Source organism: Thermobia domestica, chromosome 10 (assembly GCF_964235325.1).
Source record: "Thermobia domestica chromosome 10, izTheDome1.hap1.1, whole genome shotgun sequence".
In the NCBI taxonomy this organism is placed as follows: domain Eukaryota; kingdom Metazoa; phylum Arthropoda; class Insecta; order Zygentoma; family Lepismatidae; genus Thermobia; species Thermobia domestica.
This window is the reverse complement of record NC_137463.1, coordinates 91,749,096-91,776,885: the sequence shown is the minus strand read 5'-3', so window position 1 is coordinate 91,776,885 and position 27,790 is coordinate 91,749,096. Positions and strand designations below refer to the sequence as shown.

Genomic DNA, 27,790 nt, shown 5'->3' with positions numbered 1-27,790 from the left:
GACGAATCACTGCCAACGATTATGTCACAATTTTAGGAGACCACTTGCATCCTATGGTCCGGATGTTGTTCCCGGACAATGACGCCATCTTCCAGGATGATAATGCACCCATTCACACAGCTGGCGTTGTTTGAGGAACATCGGGATGAAGTTCAACACCTCCCCTGGCCCGCCCAATCCCCAGATCTCAACATAATTGAACATCTGTGGTCCGTTTTGGAAACACGACTCCGGCGACGATTTCCACCTCCATCCTCTCTCACAGAACTGGCCGATGCCCTGCACGAGGAATGGTGTAAAATTCCACTTGTAACCATTCACGACCTCTATGCCTCCATCCCACGTCGCATCAAGGCTGTTCTGAAGGCGAAAGGTGGCCCGACACCATATTAATCTGGTAAGTTGCAATTTCGTTCATATGTTTCCATTTTTCTGATCACCATCTGTACTTTATTACATTAATCTGCATTAGTTAGGTGTGTAACCATTATTTACTAATTGCGAATTTATATACCGAGAAAGTAGGTAGTTTGAAGTGGTGCCATACTCTGGAAGCATGGATTGCTGAACAGTGGCGACACACCGCTGTTATTCTTGGCGTCACGAGGCATCGGGTAAAACTTTGTCACCTCTGGGAGTGATTCGATGAATTCTGATGTAACAACGATACAACACGAACATCCTATGTCTTTACATGTTGCCTCTTAATGAGATAATATCCTGAACCTAGAATCATCTTTTAACAGCATAACGCTGGTCCACACATGACACGTATCTATAAACTACCTGCATGATGTTGAGGTATTTCTTTGACCAACAAAATCCCGTGATCTGGACCCGATAGTGCCTTTGTGAGACCACCTTGGACGCCAGTTATAACAGTTATAAGCAGTGGTCCAAGTGAGACGGTATGCTGTGGTATGCCATACCGCCTCTGGTTTTTCAGTGATGAAGGCATACCGTCTCTGGTTTTTCAATTATTAAAATATACCATCACTGGAAAGTAGATGCTAAATACCTTTTAATAAATCCATTTTTATAGACAGTAATTGACGAATAGCTTTGCACGTCAAAGATTTTATTTCTTATGCAGAAATAATTTCTAAGTTGACAACACCGACATTTTTGTTACCTTTTTCCTACCTTTTGTTTCTAAAATGAGGTGTGTTCAAAGAAATTCATCTAGTATATATTTTGACGTGTCATATTGAATTGTTTCCTTGTTATGTATGTATGTCTTCTTGCCTTAATGCATACAAATGTGGGGGTTTTGAGTGTGAGCGAATTTACGGGTTGTCTGCTGTGGGAGGAGGACCTTCTAGGGGTTTGGAATCCCCCACAGTTGAGTGGGGGATTTGGAGTTTTCCCACAGGAAATTTTTAATATCCTCATTCGGTTTTTGAGTATTTTCGTATATACTTTTCTATAATACAACATAAGGTTATATTTTTTCAGAAAGTTGTTGGCGGAGATCAAAATTTCTCTATACCCCCACACCTTACTACAGAGAAGCTCTCCATTAAGTCATTATGTAAATATAAATGCAATTTTTTAGGCAACAAATCCTCATTAAATTTCAACATTTAGATAGCCGGTATGTCGAGTCAAAATCGTAATAAAACATAACCACCTCTGCTTTTTTTTTTTTTTTTTTCACTTCGAAAGCTGGTTATAAGCCAACTTGCCTCAGAAGAGGATACAACAGCTGTATAACACCGTTCCCAACCGAATCAGTGCATGCATCCAAGCCTGAGGCGGTACCAGTGAAAACCACATACTCAACGCGGGGACGACACTAAAGCAGTCTTATGTGATTCTAGAGGTCACGGTCCATTGCATCTCGAATTATTTACATAACTCCCGATAGTATGCACGTGTACGAAATTACTTCGACATCGGACCATTCCTTCCAGATGCCTACCGTTTACGTGTCAGTTAGTGTTTTAATGATATAATTATAGTCTTTGTGGATGCATAACCAAAAAATGACTGCATGTTTCCTTTATCAACAACCGTTTTGTTCATCGGCGGTCATTATTCATATTAAAGAGAACTGTACTTTAAAATTAGATACAGTTATTGATAGATATTCTTTAGTAAACAAAGGTTCTGCATTATCTTTAAAACTTCGTGAATTCAGAAACTTCTTTTCCTATTGGCGAAATAAAATAGTGTCAGTCTCCACCGATGGAAATTCTGGTAACTGTATTGCAATGTCTCTGCATTTTTGGCTTTTATAAGTTCCTAAGGCTAGGCAGTGCCCCTTGTGCGCATTGTTAATTGGGAAACAGGAGAACAAAGAGATAAATTGAAAGGAAGTCTGGTATTTTGTAATTGAAAGAAATTCTGGTTCTTCCTAGATACCCTGAAAAATGAAGTGAATGCTGAGGTCAAGGTTATGTTGGCCTGGTCCTTTGCTTAGTTCACTGCAACCCTGTGACGTCATAGAGTAGTGGAGTATTGATCTATGTAAACCGCCCCCGCAACCACCTACGTATTTTTCAGCTTCCAGACACGTGTCAGAGGAACCATCAACAAATCGCGTTTTTTTGATTTCAATCACATGGCTATGCCAGTATATATATAAAAAAAAAGCGCGTTTCTTTCCCATATTATATTCTTATTTACTTACAAGTGAATTGTAACCTATGATTGTTCATTGACTCATTCAGATTAATTTGGAGGCGAAAATTACTAGCTTAAGAGTATGACTTTTGTTTTCAAGCTTTTCTTTTTTTCTTTTTTTTTTATTTTTATTTATTTTTTCTTTAAGTTAGCATTCCAACTTGTACAAGTAAATTTCACATCATAACGAAATATATTCTGAAACCAGTAACTTGTGGTAAACGTTGAATGTAGATTCTTACAAAAAATATTAAGTGAAACGTTCAAAAAAAATTATACGTTCCTCTAAGGTTTTGTACTATATTATTCAACTGAAATATTTTGAATCTGAAATGAGAAACTTGTATTTTTCAGTTATTTGTCTAGAAAAAAATAATCCTCCCTAATGCCATTCAGAAATCTTCTTTCTTCTTTCTTTTTCAAATGACAGATTCTAAAAATTGTCTTTTCATATTATGATGTTGAACTGGCAAATCGTAAAGAATAATATTTCTGCGATGTCCTCTTGCGTTGTTTCGGACTTTTATCACTTATATTGAATTCCTGCAACGAGAATTTAATTTCTTTTTTCCGAATGTGTGTTTCCCAATTCTCATCACATTTCATTTTCTTTCTTCAATAGAGATTGTAACTGCGGAAATATCTGGGGATGTTAGTGTTTTGTATCAAAACTATTTCCGTGTTGGTTAAGAGCCTTCCCACTTTTTTGAAAGACAATGAAGAATATAAAGAAATGTAGAAAATAAGAGAGATAATATCTACAAAACGCATTATATGTACTACAAGGTGTGATCAAAAAGTACGGTGAATGTAGTTGCACAGTGCCATCTATCGATGTTGTTTGTATCCATTTCAACTAAAGATATACCACATTGACTTGACACCTAGTCTTACGTTCCAGGCGCTGCTATCGGCTGAAGGAATTCCACTCCCTTTCGCTAAGATTCTCTCGCTTAGCAACAGCGGGACCCTTATTGGCTCGACGCGTGGGTGTGTCAAGATGTGAGCTTTAGTTCGCATTTTTGCCACGGCTCAAGACATTTTGGCAGCACAATAGTAAGCTCGGTAGCCTAAACCTTTGATACAGTCAGTGCCGAGTTTGAACGAGTTGTAACGTGTTAGTTGGCTTCCAGAGGCAGAAAACTGAGGACGTATTAAGAGTTGCTGTCGAGCGTCAACATGTCAGTAAGTTTTACTCTAAGCTGCAAAAAAGTGTCAAAGAAGCTCAGGAAATGTCAAAATCAGTGTATGGGGTTGAAGCGGTGGCATTGAAGACTGTTTGAACCGTGGTCTGAACATGGTATGAGCGATTCAAAAGTTGCAAGGAGTCGGTTGAAAACGAGCAATGATCTTGACGTTCTTCGATGTTAGAAACAGAAGAAAATGTGCAAAAAGTGGCACAAATGATTTGTTCAGACAGGCGAATGACTATTCGAGAGCTTTCCGAAGAACTATACATCTCGTGTGGATCCGTGAAAAGCATTTTAACTTCCAATTAATGGCTTCCTTCTTCACCACGAAAACGCGCCGTGCCACACCTTCCGTTTGATCCGCAATCTTTTGGCCGAAAAAAAAAAAAATCCTGTCTGTCCACATTCGCTGTGCTCTCCAGATATAGCACCACGCGAGTACTGGCACTTAGCCAAAAATAAAAACCGTGCTTAAAGGAAAAAGTTTTACACCATTCCTGACATTGAGAGGAACACGACAGAGCACTGAACGCCCTTCTGAAAGAAGCCTTCCAGAAATGTTTCTAGTCATGGATTCAACGTTGGGATAAGTGCATTACTAGCCAAGGACAGTATTTTGAAGAAGATTAAATCAAATTCCATGTAAGCTTATTACTTTGTTTCTAATAAAATTATTCACCTTATTTTTTGATCACACCTCGTAATGATCGTTTCCAATATCTTTTCTTGTAGTGTATAAGTATGGGTAATCAACAATTATGACGCTATAAACTGCACATCCAAGTTTCTGTTCTCGATTAAAAAAAAAAAAAAAAGAAAAAGAAAAAGAAAAAGAAAAAAGAAAGAAAGAAAAGTCTGGAAGCTATTATTATCTCATTCAATAGCATTTTGTAGGTACTGCAGTGCTTACTTTCTATATTTTTGATATTTTTCACTGTCTGTAAGTTATTCACTAAAACTCAAAGTAGGGGTGAGCTCAGCAAATAGCCTTAACCATCATCCCAACTTCCAGCTAAATTCTAAATTATACTTGAAGAGCCTGAACATGCTAATGGAAAATTGATGTCGTATTGAATACAGTTCTGTATAATTTAAAGATATATATATAGAAAAGTATATTTTAATTGGTGAATTAATCGGTAATTATTGAAAAAATCAGTCGATAACCACATGTTCAAATCTTTGCGCAAATTGTATGATTTGAGAATTTTGGTTGTAGCAAAATAGGTCTTCGAAAATTTATATCAAACTTCTGTGTTATTATCAAGTTGGTGTGTTTTCTTGAACTTATTTTTTATATATGTACAGGGTGTTTCAAAACAACGCCGACGACGTTTGGGAGGTGATTCCTGGCACCAAGATAAGACCAAAAGTATAGACCAATCTGGGTGCACAAATGCTTCCTTTCGGAGTCATAGGCTGCCGAAAACATGAAAAAAGAAACTTTAAAGGTCCATAGCTCCAATATTATGGCACCTTCCGTAGCCGGGTCAAGACTTTATTTAGGAACTAGTATGTGCCCTATCCAAAAATCTAGTTTCAGAATCCTGAAGTACTTCCACAACAATTTTTATAGAGGAAGTTTGGCTACGGGCATATAATTTGAAGTACTCACCAGCTGTCTATAAAAATTGTTGCGGAAGTACCTCATTATTCAGAAGCACGGATATTTGGATAGGGTTCACATTAGTTCCTATGTGAAGTCTTGACCCGACTACGCTAAGCCCATAATTTTAGAGGTATGGACCTTCAAAGTTCATTTTTTTTCTTGTTTTCGGCAGCCTATAACTCCGAAAGGAAGCATTTGTGCACGAAGTTGGTCTATCCTTTTTGTCTTATTTTGGTGTCAGGAACATCTTCCCAAACGTTGTCGGTATTGTTTTGAAACACCCTGCATATTAGTGTGTTCTTATAAAGTTTTAGGTAAATATATTTGAAAAGTTACATATCATTATCCTGATGTCTATTAACAGTTGCTAACTTTTCTGTTAATAACTTTTAACATTTTTTCTTATTATTTAGCCTAGAAGATGGCCTGATCTCCAGCTGAAGTCACCAGGGATTAAGCCTCGAAATCTTCCTGGGAAGAGTCACCCAACACCACTTCCAGCAATGAGCCTCTTCTCGTCAACTCAGCGATTAGTAGACGATGGGGAGGACACTCCGAGAGTTCTCACGCCTCAAAACACGTCCGCACCCATTACACCTCCTCACGGTGCCAACTCGGACATTAGTGTGTTCGCTCCGGTTCTCATTGGACCAGGTAACCAGATGATTCCATTATATATTTTGTATTCCATTTGTTTATCATGTATCTTCGCGTTATTTCTGAACTACGTAACAAAATACAAAATTTGAATTAGTTTGCACGGAACACATCTTAAGAATTCAAAATCAGTTATTTATGCTTTCCGGAATTGAGGCATAACATGTGAGTAATTTTGATTTCTTTAAGTACAGAATGATTACTTTTTCATCCACATAAATAACACTTTGTAAATTATAATTATTGATATTTTATTAACGTAGTCCGCTTGTTTACATTTTAATTTAGAATAATCCTTTTTATGTTTCTCAGTTGTTCCAGTCTGCGCTTCAAAACTCTCTTTTTGCATGTTTGTGCTAAATTGTCATGTAAAACTACGGGGTGAGGCAGAAAGGAGGGACTTTAAAAAAATCGATTGACAGATTCGAGTTCGTATTGAAATACCGTTTTAAAAAATCAAGTGTAGAAAACATTTCGCATGTGGTGTCCTTTATCACTGATGCATTTCTGAAGACGTTCTTCGAAGTTGGCACCCATTTTTTCAAACATAGCTCTGTCGATTTGGACGATTTCCATGCTAATAGCTTCCTTCAGGTCTCTGCTTGCATACATGTGAATTGAAGTAACACTACATGAAATAATCGCACATGGATAGGTCAGGGAACAGAGAAAGTCAATCAAGTCCCCAAATCTGGAAATAAACCGACCAGAGAATTGAGAAGGAAGAACAAGCACTGATGCTTTAGTTATGTGTGCCATTTGTCCCATCCTATTGAAACTGTGTGTGCCGAATGGGAATACGTTTTCGTCGTAATCCAGGGAAGAGGAAGTTGTTGATTATCTCGATATATTGCTCCGAGCTCACGGTAACGTTTTCATTATCTTGTCGAAAAAGAAGGACCGATGACAGTAATTTTCCCTATAGCACACTAATCTATCACTCTAGGGCTGTGCAGCAGTCCTTCGTGTAATTCTTTGCGATTTTTAGAAGTCTTATAACGGCAGTTCTGTTTGATTAACAATGTCATTGAAATGAAAATAAGCTTTGTCACTCATTTAAAAAAAAAAAATGTGATTTTGCTCAAAAATTGCTTCCATCTCGTGTGCCCAGTTCAGTAATCCTGGGCTTCCCAACTGTTGCACAATGGCCAGTTTGTGTGGGTGGAAATGCAGGTTTAAATCCAAATGAATGCTGATGCCAAATTCAGACGCATGAAACTGTTATAGGCAACAATAAGGTGTTCTATTGTCTCTAATTCTATGGCTTAATCTGAAAAGAAAAGAAAAAAATATTTGAAACTACAATAAAATAATAGACAATAAAATGATAAAACTTCACGAACGTAATGCCACTTTCCGCACATAAGTCATTCCACCTAGTGAAGAGTTTTAGCCATTTCAAAAGCGTTCCTCCGCTCTGCTTCACTATGTATTTTGATATTATTGAATATTGTTTATTTCGTATGGAAAATCGTTTCGTCAGATTCAGTATGCTGAAGTATTATTTATGATATCTTCCGAAATGATTGCGTTCTTGATGATGTCTTCATCTATAATAGATAACATTGATATCGTTGAAAAGTTTGCATTTTTTAAAAGTGCGGATTCAGTTTTTCAGAATTATATATATAGCAGTACGTAAACTGATCTTGATCAGTAGCCAACTCATTATCCATATATATATATATATAGTTCTTCCTTCTTAAATATGGAAGGACTAAAAGTGTATCGTTCACGAAAAATAACAAAATATTAATGTTTTATAGTATATTTATTCATGAGAGTGTGGTACTTACTAATTATATGCATGCATCATACAATCTGAAGTACGCCTAATAAATACAAGAGCTAAGGACACGTCGCTTTGTTCTGTTTGAATCCAATATAAATTCAATTCTTCTAGTTTTTTTGTCTGCTGTATGTTCGTGAATGTGATATTCCAAAGGAAATCAGAGATGTCTATTATATAGTCATATTTTAAATGATTTCTTGAAGCATATTTACTGAAAGTACAAATCAATGGAGGAATTCATTAAAAGAAATTGTTTACGCATATTTTTCAGCAACTTTAATATTTATTTTTAGAATAAAATTTCTTTCTTTGAAGGTGTTTATGTATTTTCTAATTATTGTTAATATAAGTATCTAGAGCAAACCATCTTCATTCTGTGTTCCATCATTATAACACTAGTTTCTGCAGTAAATGTAGTGAGCAAAACATTCGATTTTGTTACTTTAAGTTACTGAGTAGGAGGAGAGCTTTGGCTATTGCCACTTCAAGAGTTGTTCCATGCAGCTTCGTAGTCCGATGATGTTGGTCATCACTTCGCTAGATTATTGTATAAATGTATTATTTTGTAGTCAAGTATGACAAGGTTTCGTCCAGGATCGTCAAATACCATGTATGTAGAATTCATCGGTTTCGTGGTGGATAAGGCACGAAGCCAAATATATTTTCCAAGAGATATGAAAAATTGATCCTTTAAAACAGAGAACTTCATACGTTAAATTTATCTGTGATTACCAATACCTGTTACATCGATATCAGGTAGTCTAAAATGTAGTGAGCCTTTCGCGCACGAGACGGCGTTACTGTCCCAAATCTCAGGGTATATGAGTCGCAGCGGGTCAAGCCTAACACCATTTGATAACTGACAGTTGAAGCTAGTAGATGTGCAAAAGTGTCGGCATCCTTGTAAACAGACGTATGGTACTTTGCCGTGAAAATGAGTGAACTTTCCGCAGAACAACGCTACATTTTACAATTTTATTTTTGTAAAGGCGCAAATGCTTCACAACCCCGTGAAGAAATTTGTGATGTTTATGGGTAAGATGCGTTAGCAACAGCCAAAATATGGTTCAGTCGCTTTCGTGCTGAAAATTTCAATGTCCAAAATGTTCTTCGCAGTGGGCGACTTATCAACGCAAAAGTGCATTTTATTCTGGCAAAAGTCGAGCAATACCGGCATGTAAGCAGTCACGACATCGCCAAGAACCTAAATGTCCATCACCAAATGTGTTAAACTATTTGGTGAAAGCTGGCTACAAAAAGAGGTTCGACGTTTGAGTGCAACATGATCTGACTCACAAACTAATTTCCATTTGCAAATTACTGAAACGTGAACTCGAACCATTTCTCAATCGATTGATCACGATGATGGAAAGAAAACCTATTACAATAATATGCGATAAAGATTGTAGTCGAAGTGAAATGCTCCACAATATGTGGCAAAACTCACTCTGACACTCAGGAAGGTTTTGTTCTATGTTTAATGGAATCTGAAGGGCATCATGCATCACGAGCTGCTGCCGCTGAGCAGAATTGACAGCCTTGGGCCTGTATTTCGATAATTTGCGCGATTGTAAGTAGCAATTCAAAGAAACGTTCGGAACTGGTCAATAGAAAAAGTGTCGTATACAATGGTGACAACGCCAGACCGCATGATGTTTTTAACAACTGGTCAGAAATTGACAGCTCTTGGCTGGAAGTTTTTAATGCATCCACCGTACAGTCTAGATCTGGCACTGTTAGACTGTCATTGGTTCTGACCTCGGCAGAACTCACTGAATGATGTAAAGTTAGTTTAAAATGAGGCGTGTGAAAGCAGCGAGTCTTTTTTTTTTCTTCTCCATAAACTACTAAAATAGTATAGCGACGGGATTATGATATTTCCCGTATTATTTCCGTAAAAATAAAAAAATTAGTTTCCACTGATTACAGCACTATCTATCGCGACTCGTAGAATTGAATCTGGAATCTAAAAATGGGAGTTCCCATGTAATTTTTCAAGGTTACCCATCTTCAGGAAAGCCGAGACATTATAATATAGATCAGTTTCCCTCTCCAAACTAATAACTTTTTATTTCGAACACTTTTAGTTTGATGATTATTTCTCGAGATATTTTGCAGTCTAAAGCGAAAAAACTCATATATATATTTATATTCTAAAAGTAAGACTATATCAGGCGATAGATCACATCAGTCTAAACGAAATAACTTGTTTGATTGTAAATTCACATGCGTAGTTTTCAGGAAAATCGAAAAACCGAACTTTTGCGGCACTGTCATTCGTTGTTAATAATAATTGATAAAATTATTTATGCACTGTATATGTAACAGAATATTGCTTCCTCTTCATTTAAATAATATATTTTCTTGCAGGTAATCAGTCCCCAGGCCCTATGTCTACAGCCTCTTCTTTGTCAACGTCTCCGTCATTGCCAGCTCCAAATCCTCCACCGCCTCTACCTCCACGAAGGAAACGAGAGAGCTCAATTGGTGACACTTCGCCGAAGGTAGGTTAATTAACATTTTATGGTAGAAGACGCAAGTTGACTCAGAGATTAATGTATGTTCGATGGCAGCCTCAATATAAATTATTCGAACTATTACAAAAGCTAATATTACAACCGATAAATATGACAGATTAGAACTGAATAATAGTGCGTTACAACTACCAGTGAGAAGTAATGAAGATAAAATATTTAACCAAAATGGAAAAACTCATTAACCTCAATAACGCTTGTGATCTTGCTATTGTAAATGGTAGAGTAGAGAATGCACACACCTAAGTGAACAAGGATGTAGCACGGTAGATTATTGTCTGAGTGCGCTGCGCACATATGATCGTATAATTCATTTTCATCGCATCTTAATTGACAAGACGTTAACGCAGAAAACGAGGTAAACTGTACAGCTACTTTGTCGATTTTAAAAGAGCTTTCGACGCTGTGACCAGAACTGCTTTATTGTATAAACTAAGAGAGTACGGGATATCCACTCAGACACTTCAAAGAATCGAAAAAATATACAACCGGTTCGTTTTCTGTATTAGAAGCAGAAGAAAATGAAATGAAATCTTTAAGTTTAACGTCCCACGGTTATGCCGGTTAGGCTAAAAGGAGACGGTGATAATGAGAAATGAGTGAAATGAAGAAAGTGGGAGGAAACGGGAGAATCCCGAGAAAACACACGCACATGGTGTTTGTCCACCTCAAAGTCCACACGGCGCGAGCTGGGATCGAACCAGGGACCCCAAACACCGGAGGTGACTCTCTACCACTGAGCCACCGCGCCCCCTAGAAGCAGAAGAAATAATATATCGGAACCTATACCGTTTTATGTAGGGCTAAGGCAAAGGTGCCAACTTCCTCCAATATTATTTAATTTATTTATCAATGACGTAAGTTCATGTACTATAGGAAACCGATACCACCACCCACATGTACTGTTAACAACAGTTCCAGTATTTTTGCACGTTGTAGACTTGACAATCATGTTAAAAACCGCAGTAGGGTTATAGAGAGCATTAAATACATTAGAAACGTACTGCACAGGATTGAACCTTAAAGTGAACTTGAACAAAACCAAGGTAATCGAATTTGAAGTGGTACAAACTGACGAAATTCGAGAGGTTGGGAACAGTTAAAAAACCTTTAAACACTTTGCAAGTGAACATATAATATATTGGTACTGGGGTCGACCACCAGAGAAGAGTGGCAGTTATTACAGAAAAAAAAAAAGCATTTTCACAACACGCAAAACGCTGACCAGACGCGACAGCATTGCGCTGAAATTGGCTACGCGTACATTTAATATATTACTGCAGCTCATACTTCTGTACGGGTGTGAAGTCTGGGGCACGAAGTGTGCTAACAATAATTAATAAAGCAGGAAAGCAGCAACTAAGTTCATAAAGCAAATATTAAGAGTACCACAATCGCCACCGAATAGCGCGGTCTTAATCAAAACATGGAAGTATCCCATAAGCTCAGTCATAAAAATACGGGTTCTAAAGTATTGGCTAAACATGTGCGAAACCGAAAACGGGAGGGAAATTCAGAAAAGATGGCTTGATTATAAAATTAGACAGAGAAGTAGTAACTTCTGAATAATGGGAGTATTGAGACTTGCAAGGGGTAAGTATGATCGACTTGCTGGAAGAAAGAAATAAGTCAAAAGACATATGTAAAGCAATTAAACAATAGTAATATCAGATGTAACTGGAAATTTGAAAACCGATTGCGAAACTAAATGATCTTTGGCAACTCTTACGTAAAAATTAAAATAATTGACGGGGCAGAAAAATATCTAGAGTTGGGGAGGGAACAAAGACGTGCCATAGTAATATTTCGAATGGGGGTGTACAAGTGGAAAAGCCGAGAGACGAAACCGGAAACGTTTCGTAGCGTATGTGGAGAAATTGAAAATAAAATGCATATTCTATTCGAATGTAAGATATTCCAGGAAGAGCACAATAGCTAGTGGGAAGGAGATAGGGTCCATAACAAAAACACGGAATGAAAGAATTTCTAAATACAATCGACAAACAGATTCTATATCAGCCTTTGCACATTCATCCTACCGCCTGTGGGAAGATTCTTTAAAAAAAAGAAAGAAAGAAAAAGAAAAAATGCATCTTTTACTCTACATGAGAAGGGGGGGAAAAAGCATTTGTTATGAATCTATTAGTGTACCTATTCATACTCATTTGTATTCATTGCTGTGTATATTCACATTAGGATGTGTCACAAATTTGTAGAATTGTATTATGGGCCACAAGCCTTCAATGCAAATAAGTAAATTATTTTTGTTAAAAAAAAAAAAAAAAAAACTAATTGAGCGTCTTAACATTGTTCTGTTAATATTGCTTGTCGATGTCACTTTTCAAATATCTACGGACAACAGAAGACTAAATCATTCGGCCTGTTACACTGTTGCTCTGTGGAATTTAATCCTTTTAAATTATCGATAAGTTACTTTCCTTTCAATTTGTTAATACAACATATTTTTACCAATGGAAATTTTCGCTTGAAAGTTTCTTTCTATATTGACAGTTTCCATTTGACAAAACCTGGAGCTACGCATTACCTCAACATTAAAATAACTGTATTTTTATGGATCCTGGTGTCTACTCAGGTGTGTACGAATTAGATTGGCAGTGTGAAATATAAATGAAGACCTAAAGTAAATTTCGATCTAAGTGCCATTTTCTGAAGTTTCGAGTTATAACCGGAATGATGGTCTATGGGCCAAGCAAGTTTTAAGTATATTCGGATCTAAGCGCCAAACCTGTGCGTAGTAGTTCAGATTGTTGCCAATAGAATGTGTGACGTGTATGTGAACGGCACAAATTCTTTCCAGGAAAAACATCATTATCTCAAAACTGTTCAAATGGTACTTAGATCTTAATTTACTCCAGGTCTTCAAATATGGACCGCCATGACAAGAGACAATATATACTAGTGAAAGGACATGTACGGAACACCCAATATTGTGAGGCAAGATTGATAAATAAGAATGACATAGAAAAGAGTTTTTTCTGTGTGAAATATTTTTTTATTTAAACTAGAGAACATTAATTATTCACATGAGGGGACCCCGATAATAGGTGGCTCCCTTTTATTGGGATTCATATCCAAACTGTATTCTGGAAAGAAGTAAAACAATAATAAGACAGTAATATCAAAATACATCGTCGTAAACAACGTGGAAGTTTAATAATTTCAGATGCTGTTTTCCTCTGCATTCTCATATCCATATTACCCTGTTTTTTTGCATTGTTTTTCCATTCTCGTTGCAGTTTTTGCTACTTGATGTTTTTGAAAGAGAAAGTTTCATATTAACAGTGATGTTATTTATATTATTTTTAATTCAGTAGATATTGTTCAGGGAATCTAGAAAGTAATTCTGTGCTTGCCTTGTGATCTCTCAGATAAATGAAGTGATAAGTAGAGAAAAAAATATTTCGAGATGTTAATTTACTATAAATTAAAAACCATAGCGTTCATTATGATTTGTTTGTTTTAGGTGAAGCAGGCACCAGACGCTCCAATGTTGCCTCCACGAGAAGCATCCCCACCTCCTCCCTTGCCACCCCGTCGTGACCAGGGTTCAGGAACGTTACCCCGCATGCATTCCACTTCCACACTGCCATCTCGATCACATCCATCGGAGTCAGGCCTTCATCGAAGAAACTCTGCTCTGGAAATGCCTCCATCTCTACCAGCAGCACCTCCAGCCACAGCACCACGACGTCATATTCCAAATGGACCTAGCCCAACCTTCCATAATTGTAATCATCAAGGTAAAATATTTTTATATTTTCTGTCTTTATCGAGATTTAAAAAAAAAAAAAAAAATACCATATTTTAAGAATGGGAATACCATAACAGTGGGAACTGCAAAGAAAATCAGCCCGAACCTATGTACATGGTTTCTATCGGTCACGAAAGTCACCAGAAAGTGACGAAATCAGAAAACGCATATATGAAAATTCGGCCAAATTCACTCTTGAGAATGTTACGAAATTTTATGATTTGGTAACGAAAAGGTCACGAAAAAGTCACGAAATTTCATTTTGGAGTTGTAGTAGACACCCTGATGTATATAAACATAGCTCTTGTCTTGAGGAACTAAAAATATTCAGTTGGCCAGCCATGTACTTGAATACGGGACCTGTTAGTAACGAAGCGGTGAGTTACCCATTCGACCACTCCCGCTCGGTTGGTTTAGGAATTATCAAAAATGTGAGAGAAAGTAAAATTAGTTTCTTTAATCTGTACAATAATTCGTCCTATAACCTTGTGTGCTTCATATTACTGTAGTACTCTATTTAACGCGAGTAACAAAAATGTGATATTTAAAAAGTAAGTAAAAATAAAAGAATTAATACTATGCGGAACACTAGAGTAACGTTTGTTTGTATTTGTTGTCTTTTATTTACATGGCACGAAGTAGTCCGAGGAAACCTACTGTTAACGTAGTTGTACCAATATGAAGACTAACCTAGCCTTTGTGTCATATTTGTAATCTGTTGTTGCTTATTATCTTTCAGGAGACTTTTATTTACATTCAGTTATGACTTATTTTGCTAAGGTGTGAAAGATAAAAGGAAGATAAACTTGTGTTCAGAAATATCATATTTAAGAAGATAGCTCAGGAGAAAAGTTAATGGTCAGTTTTTGAACATAACTCTTTTCCTTACTCTCCGGCACATATGTTCTGTTTATTTAGGAAGAAACTATTCAATCATGAACTTGTCGTGGCAAAGAGTAGTTCATTTAGTTCGTTCAGTTTGTCAGAAGGAAACGACTTCCATGATTCACCAACGTATGAGGATTGTAATTTAGAGGATTGGTAACTGCGTAACTAATTAAGACCAGAGAGATGGACAGTATACGAGTGTCCTCGTCGATGAAAAGGTGTTTTCTTCCGTAAAGGAGATGGATGCTTGTACATTTAGTTCGCAGATCATAATTCTGAACAAATTCTTAGGCAAATTACAGAATTTCCTTTCATTTAGTTTCGCACAAACTGGTCATTGAAATCTCCAAAACCTTTCGCTCCAGCAGTGCATTGGCCGGCTTGCTTTCACCTTCAACAAGAATGAGAACATTTTCCCCGTTACAACCATGGAAATCTTTTATTAATTTTATATGTGGATTAAAGAAATACTATATTTAAAAAATTGTTGTGGTTGCACATTAATTAATTATTTGAATTAATAATACACAATAGAAGCATTTCAAAAGAGTCATTTATACGTGCTAATTGAATAATTGAAGACCTCTACCGGGTTGTATGATTAGCGTACGCGGGGAACCTGGGTTCTATTCCCGGTGAGAGCCAGATTTCACATTTAGTTGTTGGTTGGAGACGTTAACTTCCAAAACCAGTCACAATAACTGGGACCAGGCCGAATGGCGGCCGTTGCTGTTGTTTAGTTAATGCAGAATGCTATGAGTATCAATAATACATGATTGAGTATGTATGGCTTATGGCTTTAAATTAAGTCATATTTGTAACTGCTAGCTCAATGTTGTATTCATTCTTATGATATTTCTGATTTATATTAAATGCTCACTAAATAATTCACTTGTGTCGGAACGTAGGAAAGTTATTATAAAATCTGCCGCTTCCGGATTAGTGTACTGTACTGCCATTCACAAATACTCTTACTTCAACCGGCTGCTCAATCCTGAGTTCCAAAAGACAAGCGAATCGACAATGATACATGAATACTATACACGGAAGTCAATTTAGGATAAAATTGTGTTATACAATATTTCTTTGCATAAGTTCACATGTAATAACAGCATTCCTTCTCTCTCGGCTTCTTATCCCAAGCAGCGCTGCATTCGGCATAACTACTGTGAATGACTATTTTTCTCTGTGACCACCACAAAAAAAAAAAAAAAAAAAAAAAAAAAAAAAAAAAAAAAAAAAAACCTGAGAACTATATAAATTAGATGTACTTCACTCACTACAAAGTATAAGTTTTGAAGTTCTTAGCTCTCTTGATTTTCTGTAAAACCTGTAGAGTAGGAGCATTCGCAGTGCGCACGCTTCTATTTTGCTAACAAGATTTTGCAAGGTTTTTAAAAGAAATATATGAAGTAAGCGTTCATGTAGGTCGCTGGGAATTAAAACTCGATTATACGAAGGGGGCATGGTGGCTCAGCGTTCATTCTGGTGCGTGGGGTCTTTGGTTCAATCCCATCTCGCGTCAAGTGGGCTTCGGGGTGGACAAATACGATATGTGTGGGTTTTCTCTGGGTTCTTCCGTTTCCTCCCACTTGATTTCATTCCACCATCACATTCATTTCTCATCATCACTGTCTCCTTTAGCCAGCCGGCATAACCGTGGGACGTAAAACTGAAAGACATTTCATTTTCAATTATACGAACTGGTTTTTAACAGTCAGTAAAAAGATTATTTCGTTCTCAAACATGATAACACTAGTGGAGCTTCGAAAACAGTGTTATTGTATTGCATCGCCTATTGACGAAAGCAGTTGATCACTACTAAGGTTAATCGGATATACTGAAGAGCTATTGAATTGTGCATGTACCGGGCGCTGCTGCCTTATTTCTTCGTATTTTCGAACTCCACTAGGAACCCTCGCGAAAAAATTGCTTAAACTTTTGACCCAATTTTTTTTTTCCCACCAATATTTTTTTCTTCCTTTCTTTTAGTTATAAACAGCATGTTTTAAAAAAAACATGCAAAATTAGTGTTTATTCTTTTATGTATTTGGTCTAGGAATTAATTCGTGCGGTTGGTACACACACATTGAAGCTGTAGTACAAACACAAAATACATAAATACCTTAAGAAAAATATTGTCCATCGCTAGCCACCACTTTCGCCCATCTGTCAGGCAATGTACGGATTCCGTGGCGAAAGAAGTCCTCATCCTTGGAAGCGATCCAGTCAGAGACCCATGTTTCGATATCTTCTGAAGAAGTAAACCGCTGTCCAATCAAATCGTTGTTCATGCAATCGAACAAGTAGTAGTCCGAAGGAGCAACGTCTGGTGAATACGGCAGGTGGGGTAAAACTTCCCATCCGACATTTTCTAAATAGGTTTTGACCGGTTTTGCGACATGTGGGCGAGCGTTATCATGTTGAACAATAAGTTTATCATGTCTGTTCTCCCATTCTGGTCGTGTTCTGGCCAGAGCTTGCTTCAAACGCATTAATTGTCGTCGATAACGTTCTCCATTCATAGTTTCACCCGGTTGCAGCAGCTCATAGTACACCACACCTTTCATATCCCACCATATGCACAGCATAACCTTTGCACAGTGAATATCTCGTTTTGGTTGTGATGGACCTGGTTCACCTGGTTTCACCCAGGCCTTTTTTCGTTTAGGGTTCTCGTAATGGATCCACTTCTCATCACCCGTAATAATTCGATGCAGAAACCCCTTTCTGCTCTGTCGTTGAAGCAGCAATTCGCAAATGGTTTTTCGTCTTTCAACGTCTCTGTGTTTCAATTCATGTGGAACCCAATGTGACATCTTTTGAATCATTCCCATGGCTTTCAAGCGTTTGGAGACTGTTGTTTGATCAACGCCTAATGCTGCTGCAAGTTGTTCCTGCGTTTGACACGAATCCTGCTCGAGCAATGCTGTCAATTCTTCGTCTTGAAATTTTTTTGGCTGTCCAGCTCGCTCTTGGTCTGCCAAGCCGAAATCACCACTTCTAAACCGTGCAAACCACTTCTGACACGTTCGCTCAGCTAGAACATGGTCACCATACACTTCCACCAAAATACGATGACTTTCAGTCGCACTTTTCTGCATGTTAAAGTAATGCAGCAGGACACCCCGCAAAAACACTTTATCAGGCACAAATTGCGCCATGTTCACTTAACTACAAACTGGTGTTGTTGACGCTTTAATCCACTGCCCTATACTACGAACGATACGCGATGACAGGGGTTTGCAACACATGTGTGGATGCACGGAACTGTGGGACGCTCCGTTCGTTGCGCCATCTCTTGTCCACCCGCACGAATTAATTCCTAGACCAAATAGATTTTGGGGGTCCGGGACTTAGAAATCCCGTCAGCCAAAAATTGACTAACATATAATAGTAACATATTTTTGTTTCCATGTCTTATACAGAGAAAGCTACGGATGTTATTGTAACAATTTACAACTTGCGAGTTATTTATACCATCAGAGTTTATTCTTTACTCCTCTACATATAATTTGTGATTATTATTTATCTATTATTATTTGAATAAGCATAAAATAACAGTTGAAAAAATGATAGTACTTGAATTTCAAGGCAGCATACACCACTGCCCACTCATATGAAATTAAAATTAAATTATTCTTTGATACTTCACATTTTTATACTTAAATTAATGATTATTTGTTTCTTTTAACAATATATGAATACAGAAAATCAGTACTTGTTATGCTTTAACCCAAATTTCAAAGCAATCTACGCTGGTTTAGTCACTTATGGAATTCAAAGAAACAGTACAGTACAATTTCTTTCCATTTACACACAGAAAAACCTTCCACTTCGTACATTTCTAGTGTGCTCTGGATTCAGCCTTCTTCAAAGTACATATTTCACATCTACTTCTTTTGTCTACGGATTGCGGCCAAAGTGCCTCTCGATTTTGGAGTCTTAATATCATTGTTTACTGAAAGTGATGTTTTCCTTCTCTTGATCGGTTCCTCACTTGGTGGCGACACCAAGAAGTGTGAAGAGCTTGAATAAACGGCCGGCAATATTCGAGACCTCTACATCATTTGCATAAACATCATGAAAGTATAGAGAACTAATGCTCTACCATAGAGCTCTAATAATGTAGGCTGTCATATGGTAGAATTATTATACTAAAGGGCTATGCCACCTAGCCCTCTCTATCCACGCGTATGTTCTAAATGAAGAATATAAATTAGTTAAGAGTTCGGTACAGTTTCTTTACATAGATATCACTACTAACAATCTATATTGAAAATATAACAAACAATGCGTAGGCTCGAATGGAAAATCCTAACATCGCCCTCCACTGCGTAAAAGGCAGACGGTACTTCGTGGTCCGCCTGTAATTTTACCCCATAACACACAATAATATATAAATATTTGTAATGACCATTTCTGTTAATCATACATTACCTGGTGAAGTACAAAAAAAAAAAAAAAAAAAAAAAAAAAAATCCATGTGTATTTGGAGCTCCAAATAATTCAGAACATAATGTTCAAATATCAGCCCATACGACCACTAGTCAAAAGCCAACAATGAATCCAAACGTGCGAAATTATATTAGTCTCACACCCATATGAACTCTAAGAAGCACCTTCTGCCATCTCGTGCCATTTCTTTGAACCATTAAAAATAAGACTGTGGGTCCTGTCAGGTCACTAGCAAAGAAAGTGTTTACATAATATAAAACACAACCTTGAAAGACCTCGACTTAAGCCACGCCAATCAATAAAGGGTTAAATTGATAATGGGTAGAACGCGTAATTTAGACGCTTTCCATCGAGGATGCATGAAGCATTTAGTTTTCGAAGTCGTGCGAGAAATTGGATTTTCAAGAGTTTGGCGAGAATATACAGATGTTGGTAAAAGAAGGAATAATGGGGCAAACTGCATGGGACAAACTCCCTTGAATGATCGTGATCTTCGAAGACTTAGCTGTATCCCGCGTAGCCTTATGTCGAAACCAATCATCTAAGTGAGGGGTCAGTTGGACTGTCAGTAGACATTTCTCACTTAACACCACCACGCCCAACATCATCTTGTATGAATCACAGAACACCTTGACTGGACCATCAACAACTGGAAGCGAGTATCATAGAGTGATGAGTCCAATCGCACGAGTGTTAAACTACGAATATGACGCCATGAATCCAGCATGTACAAGATCATACCGGTTTCGTAATGGTCTGAGGTTCTTCTGTTGGCAATGTTTGGGACCTTTGGTACATATACTATCGAAATGCGTGGGCCTGCAGGATGATCATTTAATCCCCTCATGTTTTCCTGCCATTCGGATACAAATGGAGAGTACCATAAGGATAACCGGTCCTATCACAGATCCCAGTTGTTTACCATTTTTCGCGTAGCATTCCACTGGCTTCTTCCTCACAGAAAGGATACCGAGAAGTCTGGACATAAATCCCATTGAACTCCTGGGATTTCTGAAAAATGATATTCAAGCACCCCATCCACCACCGACGTCCTTACCTGACTTATGGGAAATTCGAAAAGACGTTGGCAGGATATACCTCCAGATCGCTTCCATAGTCTTCTTGAGTTCCTTCTTGAGTTCATGCTTCGTCGTGTGACAGTTATTATCGAGGCCGAAAGAACAGCAACTCGTTACTAGTCAGGTATCCTAATTCAGTGGCACTCCAATTTATAATCCCTATATGTTTACACTTTCTAAACTAACTACAATTTTGATGTTTGAAGCAAAATTAATTCAGACCCAGCATCATTGGAGACTGTTGTAATGATTTATGTTGATTAATGCAAAAATTGAAACTTTCAAAAAATAACAGTTCAACACTAAGATAATTTAATATGTCAAATATTATTCAACTTTCAAACATTCTTACTATTTGTAATTTTTGGTCGCAAGTTTTTTTTTTCTGATTTTTGTGATCAGTTTGTCCAGTTGTGTAATTCTATTTGATAACAAATTATATTTTTCAAATACTCTTTTGTCGTATTTTGTTTTTGTTGTTGAAATTTTATGTAAAACTGACTAAACGTCGAACTCTTATTTAAACAGGTCAGCCTCATTCTCTACATTTCAAATATGGTGATACACCGAATCATCGAGACTCCAGTTTCTATCCACCTACGAGTCCTAGTTGGAGTAACGTTCCAAGCCATAGCCATGCGTGTGGATTAAGCCGTATGGACATTGGATCGTCAGTCTCTACTAGTCCAGGATTGACCCGTGGGGACATGACTTTCGGTTCGTATGGACCAACATCAGGACACTTCTCGTCACGCTCAGAGATCGTGTTACCATCCTATATCCCCAATGCAACTTCAAGTATTGGGGCGCCAAGAGACGTCCCAGGGGCTTCGGTATCTCGGTCGGATCTTCTTGCAGGTTACTGTCCAAGTGCAGCGCCAGCAGCAGCCAGGGACTTGTTGGAGAGACCAGGGCCACAGTTGCCTCCTAAGACTTACAAGCAAACGTTCCATTTTAATCATGACAGTGGGAATACGGCCAGATAGTTTGTTAGTCAGAATCGCAAGTTTTGGGACCTGATTTGAATATTCTCTTATGTTTATGAGTGCTGTACATAAAAAATGTATTTTACTTGTCTGCGTAAGAAAAAACCCTAGCTTGTGCAGCCCTATTTCTATTTCTTTATTTTTAGTGTGATTTTTTTCCAATGTGTGACAAATATAGATAACTGGAGAGAAAATGACAGAGCTAGGGTTAATAGAAATTAATTATACGAGATATGGTATCTCATTCTGCGAATCCAGTGCTTGTGAATATAAGTGCGTTTGTATGTATGTGTATTTGAATGTCTGTGTATGAATGTATGTATGTTTTTTGTATGTATATTACGTGATTGCTATTGTTGTACATAATAGGTTTGAGATTGCGTCTGTGCTATATGGTAAAAAATAAAAAGGACATTACTTTTGTAAGTATTATGTATATGTTAATGTATAGTTTAAAAATGGGTGTGATAATAACGGGGGTGATAGCTTCAAGTCATTTGGAGCGAAGTGTAAGTTAATGAAAACTTTGAAAGAATTTAAAGCAATGGATATAAAACAAGTTATTAAATGGCACCTGAAGGTTGTTAGTGGGCAGTCTTATGTTGCAGAAAGAAATGAAAATTGCTTCTTTTATAATTTAATCTAGAATCAGGTGTTTTTTTTATTTATTTTTTTTAAAGAAAAAAAAAGTTGTAGGAGTCAAAATTCTGTCTTAGCTTGAGAAAAACGTCTACATACTATTCTCGACACTGTTAACTATCGAAATGATTTTTTTCTCAGTATTGTAAGCCCAGTTGACAGAGCACTTAATATACCTATTGACTTTCCATACTTGTTCCTGATTGTCATTTAGGAAAGTGATATCTCTAGTCCATATCATAGGGGGACTATATTAGCTGCTTACTTGCCATTTTTTTTAATAGGTGAAGGACAGTAATTTGAATAGGCAGGAAACTGTGATAAAGTAATGCCAGAAAAAAATATAGTTTTTGCTATAGGTTTTTAATACTCGGATAATGCATTGTTTACTTGTTTATAATGGACTGAGTTTGGACAATGAAGAAAATAAATATATATGTATAAAATTAAGGTAGTTTTTAGAAAAAATATTTAGCTGTTTCATAGTCATTGTGAGTTGACTGAAGTGAGCCATCCATATCAACGTTGCTCGTCGATGTCTTGAATACCCAAAAGAAACTTTCGTGCTGATGTTGTAATCATGGTATAATTGTGGCGTTTTATTTTCCATTATTCTGTTTATATATAAAGAGAAAAAATACTGCATAAACAAACGAATAGAAACTTTTTGTTTACAGCCCTTAAAAAATACAGAAGATAATCAGTAATACATACCAATACATTTTTAGCGGTCAATTTGATATTACAGTACGTTATTGTACTAAAGTAAATTTTAGTTTTCCTACCGTGCTGTGGTGGTTAAGTTCTGTCCACAAAATTTTGAAAATAAACTGACAGACTAGGGTTTCCCCAGAAATAGTCATTGTCCAAGGTAATTCAACTGGGAGTTTATATTGATGCGCTTACGTTGCCATGTATTTTTATCTTGTAATATAAATGAAATAGAACTGTAATAATAATAGTAATAATGATGATAATGTGGATAATACGAAGTTGTAATATCATGTACATATGTAGAAGATTACCTTAATTGTATGTATGTAGAAATGCAGAAGTACAGTCCTTATTTTTAAAAGTTGTGTAAATATTTTGTCAAATTTGGATTGCCTTGGGAGCTCCCCTGTGTTCCATTTTCAAGGTACATCTTTTGGTTTGGTTTTGAAGGCTATTATAATGCATTCTGTACATTCGTTCTCAAAGCTAATACATAAAATCATTAGTCATAAACGCTTAAACATACTCCTGAAAGGTTCATTCTAATTCGTCTCTGCTAGAACAAAGAAAGGTTCTGTCTCTGCTATATACTCCTGCAAGAAATACTTCGAAGAGGTAAAGAATAGATTCTTTAGTTACACAAATAGTAGTAAGTGCTACCTAAGGATAAGGATATTAAGTTTTTAACGTGACTTCTTAAGCCACAATTTAAAAGAGCACTTTTTTTTCGTAACTGACGTAAGGTTTCATACTGTGAATTCAGAAGAGCTTAAAAATGGTTTAAAGTACTCTTTGTATGAAAATAAACGTAGCTTGTTCGAATCGTAGAAGTATGCAGTAACGGAATAGAACTATCTCATTTTGAAAATTGCACTTGTGACCCAATATTGCCAAGATTATTTCTTAATTTTCATCTTTATGCAGTAGAGGTTTTTTTTCTCTTATTCCAAAATCAGTTGTGATAACGTGAGATAACCTTGATTAAACATGCCAGCACTGTTGTAAGTTCCATTAATAGTGCAATATTAATTTAGAAAGAAAAGAAATAGTATGACACAGTTGATGATTTTATTTGCTTCACTGGTGGCTTGTAGTACTTTGTATTGTTAAATAAAATTCTCATTATCTTCGAAGAATTGTTTATTGCTAAAGAATTTGCGATTTAATTAATCTGATATAGAAAGAGGTTAAATATTCTTCAGCATTAAGCCATACATTGAATGTGATAATTTTGTATGTAATAGATCACCACTAAACAAAAATAATGGCCTTGATTTCTCTGGTATTTTCGCAAAATTTGTAAATTTCGAATGTAAATATTTTCAGTTCAAACAAATATACTTCTTACTGTCGAATGAAGCCAATATTTGGAATCTCTCATCGCTGCAGATAAATCAAGGTCTTACTTCTCAGACCTCTACCATTCGCTACTGCGATAATTGAAGTTAATTGAAGTTTTCCTGAGAGTCATCAAACTAATTACGTTGTAATACCCTAAATAGGAAGCTATCTTCTTCAGATTTGAGACAGGCTATAGATTAATTAAGAGTTAAATACAGTGAATGAAATATTCCTGGTAAAACAAGACGCACAGATTGCTAGACATTTAGGAACGAAGAACAATCACCAGTGAAGAATAATTGTCCATTGTGTATTTGTGTTACGTTCATTTATTTTATTTGAAACAGAATGCGTTAACCTAAATTCTCGGTACTGCCAATCACATCTGTATAAAGCTAGTCTATTTCTAAAGTTTACATTCTGTTCTTTTAATGACATTTTCGTTCAGTGAGTTATACAATTTATAAATGCTCGACATATAGCTATAGCATTGTATACATGTAGCTAGCTTTTACAGGAGTGTGTGTACAGAATGTATTGAAATTGAGAAATTTCCCTCTTTGGAACTTAACTACCACAGTTGTTATTCAGAGACGAAATAATTATATTGCTCATTGCTTTCATTAGGTCAGCCCATACACAACCGTGCTATTTCACAAAAAGAAAAGAATATTTGTATATATATGAAAAAATTGTTATTGCAATAATTGCAACTATAAATTAAATGTTTTTATTCAAATTAAATAGTGTTTTATTTCTACAATACAGGGTAAAATAATGAATATTATTTGTAATTGACTCTTCATTACGCGATAATTAGGGGGAAAATTTTGTCTGTCGTACAATACTGTTATTAGAAATACATCAAGTGTTGCAGAGAGTTGTGTATGCCTAGCACATAAAATGTGTGTAGTGTTTTAGAGATGGAAACTTAAAGCAAGTGAAAAATTAGTAAACTAATAATTACCCAATATCTAGAAAGAAAAATGAATGCGTTAGGACATGTGGTAAACCTGAATTTCTCTTTGGACGGTGTGATTCGTCTATAATTACTGAAATAAATTATGCTTAAACTGCATGATATGATAGATCGAAGAGAAGCTAACCTCACAGTTGCTAACAGAAATTCAAAATACACGAACAGTTAGCAAATTGTTTGTGGTTCACATGACCCAGATATGATTCCTAATTGGAATTAAGTCTCCATTAACCACGAAACTGTCAAATATGTATGTACAGAGGCAATGCAGTTTCTGCCTTTTCTGGAAGGTAACAGTAGAGGAAGATTGTGAGGTACGAGCATTTCTTCACGTAGTTTGCTGCATCTTCAATAGACTTCTTTTACTCGAGCTACAGATACACTAGAAGTGTGTTATGAGCTCATTCGCTGTGAAGGCGATTACTTCGATATGGTTTCGAAAACAAGAGTCCGACGGTGCAAAATCAGCGAGTGAGGCGCATGGGGTAACAGTTCCAAGCCTCATTTCTCCTCTTCTCTCAGTACAATCTATTCTGGTGACCACTGCATTTCCGATTCGTAATAGTCCCCATTGATACGAGTATGACCTTTCGCCTGCCACTTGTTTCAACTTCCTAGGGACAGGGAATTTATATTCGCATGTTTACAGTTCCCTTCTTGAATTCGGAACCTAACAGACGATGTATCCAAGTTTCGTTCTAAGTCATCAGCGTCCTGACAGGTTTTGCCTGATCAGTATGAGAATGAACCAAAAATGTCCTTGCTGTTTTAAATATGTTAAGCTTGTGCTCAGGTGTTGGCGCATCTTGCAGCGAGTTTACTCATCTTCCAGGAAGTCAGTCAAAATGGAGCCAGTACTAAGATTTATGCAATGTCCTTTACATTCACATATGTTCTAGACCCATGGCTTTATTATAGTGGTCTGTGATCAGTCTTTTCATGAATGTCCTTAAATTATCTTGAGTGTTTTTCCTGCCTTGGGTAAATTCAACACCTTACTTTTAATATGAACATAGAAAGGGAAACCTTCAGGAATTTCATAGAGTCACATACCTTTTCTGTGCAGATATTTGGTTACACCCCTAGTTTCCTCCTGCGATTACTAACACCTAACTAATGCTTTCGAACACCACTATCTGTGAAATATTATAACTAGCTTTTGAGTTTTCATGCACAATGTTTAATTAACTACTTGGCCTATAGAACCCCAAGGTTCAGTGCAACAGTCATGAAAGCTGCCCATTGATTTTGTCCTTAGCTAATTGGATCCAGTTTCTATTTCATGTTCCTATTTCTGCCAAATACCAACATCTTCATATTGTCCTCCCATCTGCACCTTGGCCTTTCTAATGGTCTTCTTTCGATTGTATTTTCAGTTAAAATTTTGCTACTTCGTTCGGGTTACTTGACCTGCCCACCTGAATCCTTTAGATTTAATGACTCTCAACAATGTTAGTAAATGGTAGTGCTGTTTCTTGTTAGGAAGTTTCCACCATTCCCGTTCCGTTTGGCTCTGAATATTCGCCTTAGGGTTTTATTTTCAAGTACTTACAGTCTGTGCTCTTTCCGTAAAGTAAACGACCATACAGTACCCTGGGCATAATTATCATTTTATATGTTTTAAGCTTCTAATTCTTCGCCAGAATTCACGAAAACAAAAGTGTTTAGATTGAATATCACAAACTCACTGCTTTCAGTTGACATTTAATTTCTTCATGGACATATTTTTGGTGTTAGTGTTAATCCTAGATATTTGAAAGTGTCCACTTTGTCGAAAGTGCTACTTGGTATCTGAACGTGTCCTTAGTTTGTAGTATTATGGTCATAACAAATTTCCATATATAGTTTTTTCTGCCTTCACTTGTAAACCCATATCTCTGCAGTCGTTTAGTGAAATCTGTCCATTTCTTTCTGTTGTCTTCAATCATCTTACATCAAATTGAATCAGCATAAGCTATAATCCAGTGAGTGTCATTCAGCTATAGGCCCTGGTTGCTATCTTGAATTTTCCTTCTAGCGTATTTCAGAACAAAATTGAATAACAGTGTGTTAACCCATCCTTTTGTTTCAGGCCATTCTCGACGCGAAAGCTCGTCGACATTTCTTATTCGGACTTATGTCGGGTTTCATGAAAACAGTTAATCTAACTAGTCTTTTTGATATATCAAAATCTATAAGAATGTTGTATAGGTTTCCCTCCTATCCAAATTGAAGGCCTTTCTGAAATCAAATAAGTGATGTGCCGGGTGTATTCCCATTTCTTTTCTAGTATTTGCGAATGGTAAATATCCAATAATTTCATCTGCGTATGTATCAATTTTGCTAAGAGAATGTGTGAGAGGATTTTATAGGATATTGATAAAAGAGAAGTCCGTCGATAATTATTACAATCAATTTTGTCGCCTTTGTTGACTTATTTGTGCGTTGGAACAATGATTGATTCTCCACCTCGTGTACTGTGTTACAAGGCTTTATCTATGCGGTAATAACACATTCATCAGCTACAACCAGTGACGTACGCAAAAGT

General features: G+C 36.7%; 1 protein-coding gene across 1 annotated transcript in view; it reads left to right on the top strand.

Moving 5' to 3' along the window:
- Sos (Son of sevenless guanine nucleotide exchange factor) overlaps nucleotides 1–25,028 on the top strand; it is a 231,250-nt gene extending 206,222 nt beyond the window's left edge. The window contains exons 22-25 of the mRNA XM_081728247.1: nucleotides 5,838–6,078; nucleotides 10,244–10,377; nucleotides 13,892–14,168; nucleotides 21,133–25,028. Coding sequence (XP_081584373.1) covers nucleotides 5,838–6,078; nucleotides 10,244–10,377; nucleotides 13,892–14,168; nucleotides 21,133–21,590 — 1,110 coding nt within the window. The 3' untranslated portion in view covers nucleotides 21,591–25,028. The remainder of the gene's footprint in view (nucleotides 1–5,837; nucleotides 6,079–10,243; nucleotides 10,378–13,891; nucleotides 14,169–21,132) is intronic.
- The last annotated feature ends 2,762 nt before the right edge of the window (nucleotides 25,029–27,790 follow it).